The sequence below is a fragment of the Gymnoscopelus braueri genome (genome assembly GCF_963280865.1).
Source record: "Gymnoscopelus braueri genome assembly, chromosome: 3".
Lineage (NCBI taxonomy): Eukaryota > Metazoa > Chordata > Actinopteri > Myctophiformes > Myctophidae > Gymnoscopelus > Gymnoscopelus braueri.
The window spans coordinates 47668086-47679151 of record NC_137612.1 but is presented as its reverse complement, the minus strand read 5'-3'; the positions used below and the strand labels follow the sequence as shown (position 1 = coordinate 47679151).

At 43.6% G+C, this 11066-nt stretch overlaps 1 protein-coding gene across 1 annotated transcript; it reads left to right on the top strand.

Annotated features, from left to right (window-relative positions):
• The first annotated feature begins 588 nt into the window (after positions 1-588).
• Positions 589-10869, top strand: ruvbl1 (RuvB-like AAA ATPase 1). Its single transcript, XM_080423688.1, has 11 exons — positions 589-882; positions 2089-2175; positions 2293-2425; positions 3981-4132; positions 4502-4591; positions 5523-5672; positions 5808-5871; positions 8883-9081; positions 9765-9867; positions 10059-10150; positions 10424-10869. The coding sequence occupies exons 1-11, from the start codon at positions 742-744 to the stop codon at positions 10581-10583; spliced, it is 1371 nt and encodes a 456-aa protein (XP_080279814.1). The 5' UTR covers positions 589-741; the 3' UTR covers positions 10584-10869.
• Positions 10870-11066: the final 197 nt, after the last annotated feature.

The following is an 11066-nucleotide window of genomic DNA, read 5'->3' as shown; positions in this document are numbered from 1 at the left end:
AATCTAAAGAGTTACTACGATATAAAATATCTACCCAAATAAAAAGTCCCGTTTTGGCGATGACACTTCCAAGTATTTTTGTTTGCTTGTTCGTTTGCATGTTGAATGGATAATAATATGAATTGGATTTCAACACATTTCTACGACGTCAAAGCGACGGAAACACCACCGGAAGTAAATATTCTAAAGAGGCGCAGTTTGTCTCGTCGTCAGAATGACTGACACCTGTTTTAGCCAATGAATGGGTTACATTGAATTGACGCGTCCAATGGGTTACGATGTTAGCAAACAAATGGGCGGCGCTACTAGCGTTGCCATGTCTGCTCATTATAAGCTACTTTGGGCTTGTTTTTTGGGCTTGTTTCTAAACATTTTTTTCCAAGTTTCTTATGAAAATAGCAGATCTTCAAGCTCACAACGCGTCGCAACATGACACGTAGCCAATGCATATTAGATTTAAAGTGCTCATGTGGCCTAGTAGTTGCGTCTTTTGGGCGTGTTTCCCTAGACTTGGTTGCTTATTTCTCTCACATAATCTGGCAACGCCGGGCGCTACGGGGTATTACTTCCTCCAGTGCTCCATGGTAACCCCGCATGGAAACACACATTTCTTCTGTTTTGAGTTTACGCGCCGGGTTGAGCGGGTTTGAGAGATCGAAGGAACATAGAACGAGTTTCCTCGAGCATCTATCACGCCTTTAGTCTTTATCTAACATTAAAACATACATATTAAACGTAAGCATGAAGATCGAGGAGGTGAAAAGCACCACAAAGACCCAGAGGATCGCAACCCACAGTCATGTGAAGGGACTGGGTTTAGACGAGGCCGGGAATGCCAAGCAGACATCAGCTGGTCTGGTGGGACAGGAGACGGCAAGAGAGGTAATGCACCATTACGGTGTTGAAGTGATTGCTATGTATTATGATCATTATAATACGTGTTCTGTGGATGGATCAATGCTGGGTGGAAGGACACAACACGCACTTTCAATCTGCTGCACCTGCCACTGATCGACTGTGGTGTCGCTGTTTTGCATTAACATGGATTGAGAACAGAAGCACAGTACACCTCTCCAAACAATCTCTGTGAACTCACACTACAGTCAGTGGTGTAAAGTAACTAAGTACATGTACTCAAGTACTGTACTTAAGTACGGTACTTTGAGTTACTTTTACTTTGCTAGAGTATTTCCCATTTTTTGTACTTTAACTTCTACTCCACTACACCTCAGAAGCAAATATTGTATTTTTACTCCACTACAATTATTTGAAAACTTTAGTTACTAGTTATTTTGTAGATTGATACTTTTACTTAAAGGTAGGGTAAGTGATTTACTTTGGTTAAAATAAGTGTTAAATAGCTCTGTATTGTGATAGTACTCATTGCTATAGAGTGTTTGTTCAGTAAAAGGAGTCTCGTTGTCTCTCCAGCTCTTTATATAGAAAATGCATGTTCAGAGCTCTCTCCTGATTGGCTTAAATGTTGTCACCTACCTGAAAATGTACTATATTCTGTTTACTAAAGAGCTGGAGAGACCCCTGTGACCGAACAAACGCTCTGTAGCAATGATTACTATCAGAATATAGTACTTTAACCCTTTTAACAAAAACAAAAAAAATATCACTTACCCTACGTTTTTAAGTAAACCATTTTAGTACTTTTTCCACCACTGGCTGTTTTGCATTTATGGATTGAGAACAGAAGCACTGCAGCACACCCCTCCTAACAATCTCTGAACACACACTACAGTGATGATGAACATCAGATTGAGACATTATTACGTCTATATGACAAATACAATTTAACTCCGAGAGTGTACAAATGTAACAGAGGGATAAATAAACACTGAGGATTTTAATGTGCTGGTAAATGGTGCATTTAAGGCACCAATCTGATCATCGGGAGCCTGATCATCTGATCATCTGATCATCCTGAGCCACTGCTGCTAGTGACGGCAAAAGTAGAGAACAGCAACTCCTATACCCGACCTGTTATTATTCAAAATTGATGAGAAACACTGCCTTCAAAATGTTGTGAAAAATGGTCTGGCTGTGACTAAACAATATATACCTCTTTCTCTCCTTCAGGCTTGTGGCATCATTGTTGAGTTAATCCGCTCAAAGAAGATGGCAGGAAGGGCAGTTTTACTGGCTGGGCCCCCGGGCACAGGAAAGGTACTGTACTGTATAGTGGTGAAAGATGATGCTCATATATCAAATGTAATTGTTGTAGTTCTACAGTACAGTCCTCTGTGGGATTTAATTGACCTGCTATGCCCTCCATGTCTCCAGACTGCCCTTGCTTTGGCGATGGCACAGGAGTTGGGCAACAAGGTGCCATTCTGCCCCATGGTAGGCAGTGAGGTCTACTCAACAGAGATTAAGAAAACAGAAGTGCTGATGGAGAATTTCAGGAGGGCCATTGGTGAGTGGTATTTTCTTACATAAAAATACACATCAGTAACATTTCACTCACACCTTGGGGCTTGGGTTATTATGTTTTAGGGGTGTGCCGATATATCGTCCCGCGATATATCGCGATACGTTTTCGTGACGATATGTATCGTTTTGGGGAAAAAAAATATCGTATTTTTTACAATAATAATAATCAGGCATGCAAACAGCCCTGAGGTGAAAAGGGTGACAACATTTTGTTTTTTTTCGGGTCAGGTGTCACACTATTGCCCTATTTGGATTCAAAACGGCTATTGTAGCTGAAAAGCTACAAGTTTGCGTCTGAATAATGCAAAAACAGAATTATTTGTTTGCATTTTTTCTCCCCCATATATTTTCATAATAAAAAAGTGCGTATCGTATCGAAATCGTATCGAAGTTGTGAGCCAAATATCGTATCGTATCGTTTGGTGAAATTAGTGTATCGGCACACCCCTATGTTTAACTAAAACTAATAGGGGAAATATAATTTTGTTCACTGCAACTAAAATAAAAGTAAAGATACAAAACTGAAATTAAAGAAAAACAAAACTTAACAATGAAACTCCAAATAAAACTAATGAAATAGAATTGCATATAAAATCATCTTTGTTTCGTTTTTCAACCACCATTATCTGATGTCATTCTACCCTTTTCAGTCTTCTATTAATCAAGGCTTTCCTCATAATACCTGAACATTTTAGAATAAATAAATCAAACTAAAACTAGGCAAATCCTAAAACTAATACTGCTTGTGCACAAAACAAACTAAAACTGAAATCAAACACCAAACTAAAAAACTAAAACTAATGCATATTTCAGAACTATAACTCACAGACACACACACACTTTTCAGTGCAGTTAAATGTTTGATGGGCCCGAATCAAAGCAACATATTCAGCCCAGCTCCTCACTGAAGAGTCCTTGGCCCAGGAAAGAGCAAGGTGCCCCACTCCACACCCGTCCTGCCGAGCTGAAAGGCATCATGACACGGGGAGGGGATGTGTGTGTGAGCACCGTTGACAGGGAAGGAAGGCCTGGAGAGGAGAGGAGGGGGGGGGGGAAGGGGCTCGTCTGCCCGTTGACATTACCTGTCACAGGGACGGAAATGGAGCTCTGGTTGACGGAGAGGTGGTCAGCAAGTTGCCCCGCCCCCAGAAACACAAACATTCAACTATGGGAGGGAGGTGAGGGAGAGATGGAGGGGTCGGGGGGGGTATACATTCTGAGGTTGTCGTCACCCTCCTGATAAGAGCACCCTGACAGACAGACCGCGTGACTCTCTGACCCGCACCAGACAGAACCAGCCACCTGTGTGTTACTCGCACACTGAGCATGGCAAACACCAATTATAGCATGATCACGTTACATAGAATGATGCCCAGACATTATATACACGCACACACACACACACATCATCATATCAATGTCCTTTCCCTGCAGTATATGCACCGTGGCATAGACTCGGAATGTGTCAACGTTAAAGATACATGAATGTCAAAGACTATACAAGTTCTTATTCTGTACCGTGTGTGTGTCACTTTTAGGCCTGCGTATCAAGGAGACAAAGGAGGTGTATGAGGGAGAGGTGACAGAGCTGACGCCCTGTGAGACAGAGAATCCAATGGGAGGTTATGGAAAAACCATCAGCCACGTCATCATCGGCCTAAAGACGGGCAAGGGTACCAAACAACTCAAGGTCAGTTCAAAGTCGCGTTTCTTCTCTTGTCTGGGCAAAACTAGTTATTACAGCCAGCAAAATATATTCCTCGTTGAGGATCGACATGTTGAGGCCTTAAAGCTAGTATGACGCCAACCCTTTTTTGTGAGATGTATCATCCGAGTGTAAATTCAGATTCTTTCACGTACCTTTGCAATCCCCAGTGTTAATTACGGGTCAGTTTGGTTCCATTTATTTTGTACACTCTTGCATATGGTCATGGTTACAAGTACTGTTATTACCCTAACGTTTCATTCATTAAAGAAAAGTCCCAGGTTGCAGCTCTAAGATGAAACATTTCTGCAAAGGCATGATCACTAACCGAAAATGTCCATGTTGTTGACTCAGTTGGATCCCAGTATTTATGAGAGTCTGCAGAAGGAGCGCGTGGAAGTGGGAGACGTCATCTACATCGAAGCCAACAGCGGAGCCGTTAAGGTGTGTATATACAATACAGCATGCTATACAGTAGCTGCTTCACAACCTGCAACTGCACTGTTAAGTTGTATACATATATACACTATACAGCATCCTATAGCTACGTCACATAGGCTCACAACCTGCACATTTGTCCCTGCACAGCTAAGGTCTGTATATACCACACACAGTCCTATAGCTTCCTCACACAACCTGCACCCGCACTGTTAAGGTGTGATATACCATACACAGCAGCAATCTATAGCTGCCTCACAACAACATGCACATCTGCACCTGCATCAGCTTGATTTGGATTGTAACAAAGGCTGCCCATAATCTAACACACCACATCATGTTTGGAAAGCAAATTAAGATCGCTCTTGGACATTTAAAGAAAAATCCACAATAATTTATCTGTGGCATAACCGATAAGGCCCAAGTGAAGCGCTTTCTGTCTCGCCTGTCCTCTTCAGTCTTTCATCTCTCTCTCAGCCCTCCGTGAAAGCTCAGTTTCATCTCTCTACTGTACTCTGGAATGACCCTCTCTCTCATTCCTGCAGTTCTTCATAGGGCTGGTTCTGTTCAGCCTTATCTCTCCAATCTCTCCCCTTCCCTCTGTTCCAGCAGTGGGCCTTGTGGCCATGCGCTGACAAGCTGTGTTGAAGGTTACTTTAATCGGTGCAGGTGGGCCAGGAGGCTCTAGTCAGTGGCCAAAAAGGAGGGGTGGACGTCGCCACATTTGTTGCCGTTGACAGCCATCTTCTTTCATCCTCGGCCTCATGCACTCCCTTCTGCATTGAGCTGGCACGGAGTTCAATCATACACCTGCTCTCTGCCCGCCTGTAGCCTCTTTTGTTTCACTGCCGAGCAATATAAGACAACCTTTATTCTTTTGTTAAGTAAGCCGGTCTTTTATCCATTTATTAACCTTCTCGTTGCCATGTCTTTGCAGAGACAAGGTCGTTGTGACACCTTTGCCACAGAGTTTGACCTGGAGGCAGAGGAGTACGTACCGCTGCCTAAAGGCGACGTCCATAAGAAGAAAGAGATCATCCAAGACGTCACGCTACATGACCTGGACATCGCCAATGCCAGACCCCAGGTACATTACCCATTACCCACAATGCCACTCGCTAATAGCCGATTGAAATGAGTGTTGCAGTTAACGCATTGAAAAGATTACCTATTCTTAGATTAATATCCTATTCTTCAATCAAACTTTGTCATTTTATCTCAGGGAGGGCAGGACATTCTCTCCATGATGGGACAACTGATGAAGCCCAAGAAGACTGAGATCACAGGTAAAAATCATGAATCATGTGGATCTTGGGTTCCACATGGGACCGGCATGCCTCCAATGTGGATCTCGGACTTCATGGTTGTATGATTGCAAAGATGGTAATGTTTCAGCCCGATCCGAACCCCACTTACTGCCATTATAAAATTAAGTTATGTCAAAAAACATATGTTAAAGGGCAAGACCACTTTGGTAGAGGTTTGGGTTGTGTATTTACCTTGCCATGATGTAACTCCGAGGGAGGTTTGCACCACTGCTCGCCCTAGGTGCAGAAGAAATTGATGTCAATAGCATGACCACCACGGTGAACACAGTCTTAACCGAAACAGCCACGGAGATCCTTGGCAAACTCCGCCCAAAGAAAAAACCTTGGGTCACAAACGAACTGCTAGACTTATGTGACAAGCGGAGAGCCCTGAAGAAGAGTAAGAACTCACCTGAAGGATCTGTTGCTTACAGAGAAATCAATAAGAGCATAAAGAAAGGCATGCAGTCAGCGAAACAGAAATGGATTGAGGGAAAGTGCCAAGAAATAGAGAACAGCCTGAATGCCAACAACAACACCAAGAAGGCATATCAAACTGTTAAGGAGCTAACCAGAGCAAAACAGACCAGAGTCTCTGCAATCCAGAGCAAGACCGGTGAATGCCTAACGGAAGAACAGATGATCCTAGAGAGGTGGACAGAATACTGCTCTGAGCTCTACAACCACACGGCAAGTGGGGATCAAACAGTCCTGACATGTCCGCAATCCACGGAGGAGGAAGATAAGCTCCCCATCCTCCGTGAAGAAGTTGTGACAGCAGTCCGAGCACTGAAAAAAGGAAAATCAGCCGGAGTGGACAACATCCCAGCAGAGCTCGTGCAAGCGGGGGGAGAAGCCATGATCGACACCCTCACCATCCTGTGCAACAAAATCTGGCAGAGTGGTGAGTGGCCTACATCATGGACCCAGTCACTCATCATCACACTTCCGAAGAAAGGCAATCTCCAACTGTGCCAAAACTATCGCACCATCAGTCTTATTAGCCATCCCAGCAAAGTCCTACTGAAAATAATACTAAATAGGTTAAAACCTCAAGCTGAACTGATCATAGCTGAAGAACAGGCTGGATTTAGGGCAGGGCGGAGCACCACAGAACAGATATTCAACTTGAGAATCATTTGTGAGAGATACCTGCAGCATCAACAACACCTTTACCACGTGTTCATAGACTTCAAGAAAGCCTTTGACCGGGTATGGCATGCTGCGCTGTGGGCGACCATGAGGAAATATAACATCAGCCCTAACCTTGTCACAGTCATTCAACATCTGTATAACAAAGCTACCAGCGCAGTTCTCTACAACGGAGCTATCGGAGACTGGTTCAGGACAACAATTGGAGTGCGCCAAGGATGCCTTCTCTCTCTCCAATTCTCTTTAATGTATTTCTGGAGCGTATCATGACGGATGCCCTGGCAGACCATGAAGGAACTGTCAGCATAGGAGGCAGACCAATCACCAACCTCCGTTTTGCGGATGACATCGATGGGCTAGCTGGAGGAGAAGAAGAACTGGCCAGCCTAGTTGAAAGGCTTGATACCACCTCCCGAGCCTATGGAATGGAAATCCATGCAGATAAAACCAAAATGATGACAAACAACAACAATGGCATCCGCTCAGACATCAAAGTCAATGGACAGGCACTGGACACAGTGTCTAGCTTCAAATACCTCGGAGCAATCGTGTCCGATGAGGGATCCAAACGGGAAGTCCTTGCCAGAATTGCTCAAACAACTGCTGCCCTGGCAAAACTCAAGCCCATATGGAAAGACAAAAACATCAGTCTGGCATCAAAAATGAGACTAATGCGCTCACTTGTCATCTCAATCTTTCTATACGCTTGTGAAACTTGGACCCTGACAACAGAGCTCCAGAAGAGAATACAGAGCATGGAGATGAGATGCTACAGAAGACTCATGGGTATCTCCTACACCCAACATGTCACCAACGAGGAAGTCCGGCAAAAGATCAGCCAAGCCATCGGCCCACATGATGACCTGCTTACTACTGTCATAAAGCGAAAACTGAGGTGGTACGGACACATCACCAGATCCTCAGGCCTTGCAAAGACCATCTTGCAAGGCACCGTACAAGGTGGCAGGAGACGAGGGAGACAGAAGAAAAGATGGGAAGATAACATCGGAGAATGGACTCACTTGAAACTCAGTGAGGCAATGAGAGCTGCCGAGGACAGAGAGGGATGGAGAGAGCTGGTCAACAGATCGTCTGTGGTGCCCCAACGACCCTCCGGGGTTATGGGATAGGTGAAGGTGAAGGTGATGTAACTCCAAAGGTGGCAAGAAATCAAAAATAATTGCTCCATTGATTAGAAATTGATAATTCAAAATATGCTCCTCATTGACTTACATTGTATGGTAAAACAGCTCTCAAAGTCACTATTTTAGCACAAAAACGAACGCAAACAAAGTTGATTCAGACAATAGAGCATCACCAAACCCAGTACTATTTTTTTTTTTAAATAAAAATGTCAACTTCCTGTTGATCTTGGCATTTTTAATAAGTAGAAAACCCGGACTGGATCCGCGGATCCGGATCCAGATCTTCAAATAGTAAAATCAACAGGAAGTTGACATTTTTATTAAAAAAAAAAACAGTACTGGGTTTGGTGATGCTCTATATTGTCTGAATCGACTTTGTTTGGGTTCATTTACGTGCTAAAAGAGCGACTTTGAGAGCTGTTTTACCGTACAATGTAAGTCAATGAGGAGCATATTTTGAATTATCAATTTCTAATAAATGGAGCAATTTTTTTTTTTTTCTTGCCCACCTTTGGAGTTACATCATGGCAAGGTAACTACACAACCCAAACCTCTACCAAAGTGGTCTTACCCTTTAAAGTAAATGCATGGGGTATTGTTGCATGGGGTGTTGCGAAATTAGCTCCAGACAGACAGACACCCACACAGACGGAAAAGACCCTCTTATAGACTGCTAGATGTTTCCCTTCACAGACAAGCTGCGTGCGGAGATTAACAAGGTGGTGAACCGCTACATCGACCAGGGCGTGGCCGAGTTGGTTCCCGGCGTGCTGTTTGTGGACGAGGTGCACATGTTGGACATTGAATGCTTCACCTACCTCCATCGGGCCCTGGAGAGCACCATCGCCCCGATTGTCGTCTTTGCCTCCAACCGGGGCAACTGCCTTGTCAGGTGGGTGTGTGGATATTTATGTCGTAGCTGTTTGGGTGTAAAACCTGTCAGGGGAAAAATTGAATCTTGACCATCAGGTAAAAAATTGTGTTGGAAAAAAATTGATATTCATAAAAAACTTGCATAGTGCCGCTTTAAAAATCTAAAAATAGCAGATATACAAGCTCATAGCGCGGCACCGAGTGCCGCGCTACGAGCTTGTAGATCTGCTATTTTTGAAAAATCGTGAAAATGTGTGCAAATCTTTGAATATATATTGTTTAAAGCGAACATTTTTAACTCTATTCTTTGCTTCTGGGGGTCCCTGGAACAAAATGTTTTGAGATGGGGGTCCGCAGCCAAATACATATCATTTTGGGGGTCCTTGACATGAAAAAGTTTGAGAACCACTGATATAGCAACATAAGTTTTTTTCAAAACAAAACTGTTGGGATTTAGAAGACATTTTGTAGAATTGGAACCTCAGGTCTCAATGGGTTAAGTAGTGCAGCATTCATTTATGAAAAAAACATAGAAATTTGAATAATGCAGATACAAGGTTTCTACCCGACAGCGAGGTCAGGAGACCTTTTAGAAACCATCTTGAGTGTTACTTGAACTGAGCAGAATCATGACACACACACACACACCTAGAGTACTTCAGACACAGTGTTTGTGACCGTTGTCCTCTCTCGTTCACCCAGAGGAACAGAGGACACCTGCTCTCCTCACGGCATTCCCCTGGACTTACTGGACAGAGTGATGATCATCCGTACCATGCTGTACACGCCTCAGGAGATGAAGCAGGTGAGGTGCACGTCGTAAACCCTGGCGTCTATATTTTGGGTAATGCCATTATAGGCGAATTGTGTATCTACAAGCTAGTGAGGTTGTAGATCAGCTATTTTTTAATTCAGAAAATCTGGCTCATGTGGTATGTTTGAGGACGCAGCCTGTGTCTGTTCATTTCTCATTGCTAAGACATGTGTCTATTGTAGATCATTAAGATCCGTTCTCAGACTGAGGGCATCAACATCAGCGAGGACGCACTGACTCATTTGGGCGAGATTGGCGTGAAGACCACCCTCAGGTAATGGTTTTACCTTCTCTCATGGGAACCGTTTAGAATGAAGCCTGATTTGTGCAATGTGTTGCTCAACAAAAATAACGAAATAGCCAATCTACAAGCTCGTGCTGGGTTGCGTTTTGAGCTTGTAGGTCGGCTATTTTAACTATAAAAGAAAAGTTCGTTCATTAATCGTAGTCGAGGCAAAAGTTTGAAATAATCGTGATATTGATTTGAAGTCATATCGCACAGCCCTAGCGTGTATACTGATGGCTCTTCTTTCCCATTCATCTTCAGGTATGCAGTGCAATTACTGACCCCAGCCAGTCTACTGGGGCGTGTCCAGGGCAAAGAGGGTGTGGAAAGGGAACAGGTGGAAGAAATTAATGAGCTGTTCTATGACGCCAAGTCCTCTGCAAAGATCCTCCAAGACCAGCATCACAAATTCATGAAATGAGTGTCTGAACGTCCACCTTTTTCCTACCTCTTCTGTTGTCTCCGCATCTTGTCCATTGCTCAATCACAGAGCAAAGCTTTTCGTGTTCATTACGTTTTCATCCTGTTACCTGGACGGCTTTCTCATTTTCTCCATCTATGTTCAGTTTGTCATTTTCTTATCTGCCTCTTGTTAAGCTCTCTCTAGAGTTGCCCTGCTTGTGCCTCCTTTACTATAGATTCTGTTCAGATTCTGTTATGTTTTAATTCAAATAGTTTTTTCAATAAAAATGAAAATGGAAAAAAAAGTGCTTTTTTGTACATTACATGAAGTCAAGGATAAGTATAACATGTGCGTTCACACAGGAGGTGAAGATTAGCCTGGCTCCAGCCCCTGAATCGCTAGCCTCTCGTTCAGGGTCTGGTGACGCTGCCGAAGGCGGGGTTTTGTCGGTTGAAAATCTAACCGGCGGCCTGGCCCAATTGAGATCGGGATAATCCAGTA

Excerpts from the sequence above, each read along its gene's own strand:
- ruvbl1 (XM_080423688.1), top strand. The coding sequence starts at position 742 with ATGAAGATCGAGGAGGTGAAAAGCACCACAAAGACCCAGAGGATCGCA. Across the intron at positions 883-2,088 it reads GACAGGAGACGGCAAGAGAG|GCTTGTGGCATCATTGTTGA; the intron begins GTAATGCACCAT and ends TCTCTCCTTCAG. Across the intron at positions 2,426-3,980 it reads GAATTTCAGGAGGGCCATTG|GCCTGCGTATCAAGGAGACA; the intron begins GTGAGTGGTATT and ends TGTCACTTTTAG.